The following is a 5573-nucleotide window of genomic DNA, read 5'->3' as shown; positions in this document are numbered from 1 at the left end:
ATATATTTGAATAAAATATGACAGCTAAGCTGATTATTGGATCACGCAATTTGAGCATATTCCGATTCTGTTCGAAATTTGCCCATACTGTCACCGAAAATAGCACACATTCTTGCGAGTGTACTTCTAAAAGGGCAAGAGCTGGCCGGACACACAAGCAAATCTTTGCTTTTTGGGCACAGCAAACAACTGGAATTTCCTTAATGCCAAAACAAACAGTGTCTTCCATGGAGAAATCATCCTTGATCGCTGTAATTGAAATGCACTTTGGCCTCATTAACTATTTAACTTTAATTCACTCTGTGGAATTAATTCAAAATAAAGATCGGAGAAAGCGCTCTATGTTTTTTTTAATATCATTACCGGAATCCATCCTGCAGCCGACGGGCAATTCACAATTTGAACTTGCTAACGGTTGACTCTTGTGGACTTTGAACTGCTGGCTATCAGCAGCGCCAGTAACAAAACAGATTCTTCCATCCCTGTTCAAAATGTGGGGGTTAGAATTCATTTGCACCACGGTTAAAACTGCACTAAAGTTGAATCAAATATGTGTCTCAGTAAAATTGCACGCGAGCCTCCCCCATGCAAAATAGACCGCATAAGACATATTGACAAGAGGATATCAGCTTATCTCTTCGTGTGAAGTTACAGCTACTGCTAAATCAAATCGAATGCCCGATTTAATCGGCTTTTTCGAAATGGAAGGAGCTTTACCTGCACCGTTCAAAAAATAAGCAGGAAAATCATTGGAGATGTCGGAGATTACTCCTGGGGGAAATGGAGTACATTATCCGTGATTCTTTATCTGATTTGTTAAAACTCCAACCTTACATACATTCGCTGGAAGTGCATTGCGATGGATTCTAATGGCCCCATACACATGGGCAAAATAGTCATGGTGAAAAATAAGGGAAATGCACAATGATCTGCAATAAAACAGTTGTGGGTATTTCGGTTTAGGGTTTCATAATTTATTAGAAGCTCTCAGAACTATATTTATACCAATGATCTATTTTAAGTTACAACGAAAACGACTTTCTGACGCCGGCAACAACGAACAAACTATCAAATACTGTACACGCTGAGTCCATCATGAAAACATTTTTTTACAGCATAATATACAAATTGCTAAAAACTATAAATTCGGCCCAGACATGTGCATCTTACAGAAATATACACCTACGTTTCATAGTGAAAACTAAGAAAATGCCAAGTCGTGTTAAATAACCCTATTTCCTTTCTTTCCCATGAAAGATTATTATTGGGGGTGGGGGTGGGGGGTGTCACATTTTGTTAACACTATTATTTTTACGAAAGCGTCATTCTATAGGAACCCCACAAAAATGTTATGTGTACAGATCTTGCATACGGACAGATCAGTGCTGCGTAAGGTTCAGCCTATTTCTGCATATGGAGCAATCGCTTTCACTGAGATATTATAAATCCAGCCAGCATTATGTGCATTCCATGTCTACAAAACAAAATCAATTTACAGCGTTTTTGCCATCGCTTCAGCCGGAGCCTCCCTCCTCTATTGATGCATATCTACGCAAATTAGTACCCGGGATATTTGACCAAAATACAGCAGATATGGATCAATACAACATGGCGTTAAAACACACGCCAAGTGAATCATTCACCAGGTCCTACCATACAGTAAAGTAGAGCATGACATGGCTGTACCATAATCAGAACTAGAAGAGTTTAGGTGAGACAAGCTAGTGACGTGGCTTTGGATAGACGAAGGGCTTCCTGAGGTTTGTCCTAATTCCGATGTCTGGCCTGTGTTATTTGCTTGCTGACTTGGGCCGTGAGCAGTGCCATTGGTAGCCACTGTGATTGATGTGTTGCTAGATTGCTGTTGCTGGGTCTGCATGGTCGTGGTTGGGGCATTGATACCTCCTTGACACGGTTTGCCATCTTTAACCAGGACAGGCACAGCCACTCTTCTCGGAGATTGCTGCTGCTGCTGCTGGCAATTGTTGCTGTCCTGTTGCATGTGCTGCTGGGCCGCCTTGTCTTTAGCTTGCCGTTTCATCTTATAGCGGTGGTTCTGGAACCAAATCTTCACCTGAGTGGGCGTGAGGTGGATCATGCTGGCCAAATGTTCCCTTTCAGGGGCTGAAAGGTATTTCTGCTGCTTGAAGCGCCTCTCTAACTCGTAAACCTGGGCTTGCGAGAAAAGCACTCTGCGCTTTCGTCGAGGTGTGCTCTGAAGTGGAGCCATAGGTTTGCCAACATCGCCAAGTGAACCCAGAGCGCCCATTCCACCCATGTTCATTCCCGAGGACGGGGCCATGAAGCGAGAAACTAGAGTGGGGAATTAAAAAAGAAATCTTAGACAAAGACTTTCATAACTAAGTGTGTATACATTTTTAATACTGTAGATATATTTATTTGAGCACAGCTCTTTAATAATAAAAGCCCAAACCACATAGCCGCTGTTCGATAAAAACTAACATCTTAACAGCCTTCTTTTCTTGCCTGAATATTCCAGTCTGAAATTCCCATTTGGTAGCTTTAAAGGAAACGGGTTTCTGATAAATATTCATATATAAATAAAGTATGCGGAATTCCAGGCACTTTTTAAAAAAAAATGACTGGATATGACAAAAAAGGGTTACTTTCAATGTAAGTTTGTTTTACCCTTGACGGTAGGTTTTGCCGAGTAGACCAAAAGGAGATTCAGCCCTTTCATTCACGTTGAAATGCTGTTGGCGGTTTGTAGAGAGGAATATTTATGGACCTTTCGGGGAGTTCATTGGATTTATTTAAACCGTTTTAAACGCGTATTAATAAAGATAACAGCGCCACTTCATTGTGCACGAGGGAAGCATTCATTTGCAACATTACTTCCCACGGAGCACTTGCCGTGGTTTAAAATGTTTAAATATTTTAACCTGGCCTCATTAGTACAGGACTTTAAGCATAAATAAAGCGCACTGTGTTGCGAGAAATGCTTGCCCTACAGACTGTAGGATGGTTGAAACTGCCCGCACATATACACCACAAAGCACACAGACTAAAACCAATGGTGTTTAAAATCCACCTGAGTAGCAGTTGCACCATTGTATAAATCAATGTCCTTGCTCCGGTCGAAATGAAAAATCAAAACTCCTGAATTAGAAACATATGACATAGGAACGAGTGATTTCAAACACCGCTTCCATCACCCCCGATGCATTTTGTACACTTGAAATATTGTACGGCTCCAACATATAACTAGCGGTGTTTATTAGAAACTAATTATTCCACTTACTGGATGTGAAGCGTGGATCGGGATTCGTCCCGTACCAGCCTGTGGCACTTGCACTGTTCCTCATGGTATCTTGGTAAGCAGGCAGCTCGCCCATGTTGCCAATATTGCTAATATTGCCGTTGCAGTAGCCTCCCATAGCAGCGTGTGAAAGCTGGGGGACCCCGTGTGACATGTGGTAGGTGGCCGCAGGGACCGAGGTATTATGTCCGATCGGGTGCTGTTGCATGCCCGGCTGGGAGACCTGTGGCTGCCGGTAAGTTGTCAAGTGAGCTCCGAGGTTACCCGCTGCGTCCATGCCAACTTTCTTGTAGCTCTCCTCGATGGGGCTCAGAATATCTGAAACTGAGAAGGGCGTAGTGTGCTTGGGGCTCATCGACATGGTTCAGTAGCGAAGTAGGCAAATTTGTTGAACGGATAAACAGTGTTATGTTAGCGCCGATCTTGTGGACGTACACGTAAGAGAATGATTGAAGTCCGCCTTAATTGTATTAAGTCGAGGCTATAGACCTGCGAGCGCCTAGCTTTTGTTTGTTGTAGCCAGGCGCCAGGTTTTAGACAGACGGGAGAGGCGGAGCATGAGCGCAAACGAGCAAACAATAGAACTCAACATCTTGCTAAGATAATTAGGTAACATGCTGTTGGCAAGGTAAATACTTTCCAGTTTACCTTGGCAGCATATTTTTACTTTGGTGAAATATCAAATAACGGAACATTTGAAGGTACCCCTTAATTCAATGTATTACCTTAACTGATACACAATGAGGTTTCATTGCAATATCAGTGGGTATGTTGACGCGGAGGTCAGAGTTTAACGCTGGCTTTTAATACCGTAGATAAAGCCAGGGGATAATTGTATTTCTAGATCGTGTTCTCAGTGTGGTTAAATTCTACTTCAGCAATGTAAAAGTGCACTTGTTTCCTAAGAATAACTAAATATCTTTAGTCAGAGTGGCAAATGCTTGTTCGCTTTGTGACTGTGCTCGATATTAATGCATGAGGATCATTTTGCTTCAATTCAGGGCTCTTATTCAGTCGCCAATAAGTCTTTCAAGGGAAAGAAGTCTCCAGCATGAGATAACGCCGTTCAAGGTGTAAACCTTTGCCCCTGCTTGTACTTCACAGCTCCTGGACAGGCGAGAATGCCACAAGATTTAATGTGATAATTTTATTCTTGAATCCTCCAAGTTACATATATATATTTGCTGTGCCCATCACCGAGATAACTCACAGTGGCAACATAAACCTCCCATTTTCTGACGCCAAATGCACGATTTGCACATTTTCGTTTGAAACAAGATTGCATAGAATTTACAGTGCAGAAGGAGGCCATTCGGCCCATCGAGTCTGCACCGGCTCTTGGAAAGAGCACCCTACCCAAGGTCAACACCTCCACCCTATCCCCATAACCCAGTAACCCCACCCAACACTAAGGGCAATTTTGAACACTAAGGGCAATTTGTCATGGCCAATCCACCTAACCTGCACATCTTTTGGACTGTTTTGGACTGTGGGAGGAAACCGGAGCACCCGGAGGAAACCCACGCACACATGGGGAGAACGTGCAGACTCCGCACAGACAGTGACCCAAGCCGGGAATCGAACCTGGGACCCTGGAGCTGTGAAGCAATTGTGCTGACCACCAAACGTATTCAGATTGGCATCTATACAAAATCATTTGAAAATCTTCACGAAATTTAGTTAACAGATATTCCGGCCACAAATCAGATTGACAGTAGATTTTTTAAAATGTCTTCTTCGCCTTAGCTGGTAACTTGTAAAGCCATCGTACTTGTATTGTGAAGTATAAGCGATCAATTTTAAATCCGTTTGTAAAGAGTTTCCACCAATACAGCAAGATGTACACCTCTAGTTTCCGTGTGTTCTATTCATTCCTACGTTAACAGCGAGTTCCATCCATCGCCGTCACTTGCAAATCGCCAAATATTTGGGAACTTATCGGGTGCCCCATATGATCTTACGGTTTGATCACAATCACATTTCTTACACTGCTGTTCGAATATTCGATGTGCTGTTTTATGAATGAATTCATTTTTAAGTCCAATCTTTAGTTATTTTACAACACAGGCGTAAACATGCGAAGGAGCAGTACTAGCAGAAGTGGGATGACTTGTCAGCGAACGGACGTTATTCCATGTTTAACAGGGCAAGCCTAAAACTCACTAAACAGCATAATTCCAGCGTTAGGTTACCATATTGACTTGTTCTCAATCAGCCTCCAGGTTACCAACAGCCAGCCATCACATTACAACATTTAATATGTCAACTTAAATGCATATTGGCTGCTTATTGT

General features: G+C 42.5%; 1 protein-coding gene across 1 annotated transcript; it reads right to left on the bottom strand.

Annotated features, from left to right (window-relative positions):
* Positions 1–952: 952 nt before the first annotated feature.
* Positions 953–3802, bottom strand: nkx2.1 (NK2 homeobox 1). The gene is made up of 2 exons (XM_072488958.1): positions 3263–3802; positions 953–2313 (listed from the first exon to the last, which is right to left on the bottom strand). Exons 1-2 carry the CDS (start codon positions 3639–3641, stop codon positions 1640–1642), a joined length of 1053 nt encoding a protein of 350 aa, XP_072345059.1. The 5' UTR covers positions 3642–3802; the 3' UTR covers positions 953–1639.
* Between the last annotated feature and the right edge of the window lie 1771 nt (positions 3803–5573).

The sequence above is a fragment of the Scyliorhinus torazame genome, chromosome 2, assembly GCF_047496885.1.
Source record: "Scyliorhinus torazame isolate Kashiwa2021f chromosome 2, sScyTor2.1, whole genome shotgun sequence".
In the NCBI taxonomy this organism is placed as follows: Eukaryota; Metazoa; Chordata; class Chondrichthyes; order Carcharhiniformes; family Scyliorhinidae; genus Scyliorhinus; species Scyliorhinus torazame.
Note: the sequence above shows the minus strand (reverse complement) of the source record. Positions and strands in the feature narration are given on the sequence as shown.

Bases quoted from the DNA above. Each gene is read 5' to 3' on its own strand.
- nkx2.1 (XM_072488958.1), bottom strand. From the start codon at position 3,641: ATGTCGATGAGCCCCAAGCACACTACGCCCTTCTCAGTTTCAGATATT. The intron at 2,314-3,262 runs GTAAGTGGAATA...TCCCCACTCTAG, and splicing joins CGATCCACGCTTCACATCCA to TTTCTCGCTTCATGGCCCCG.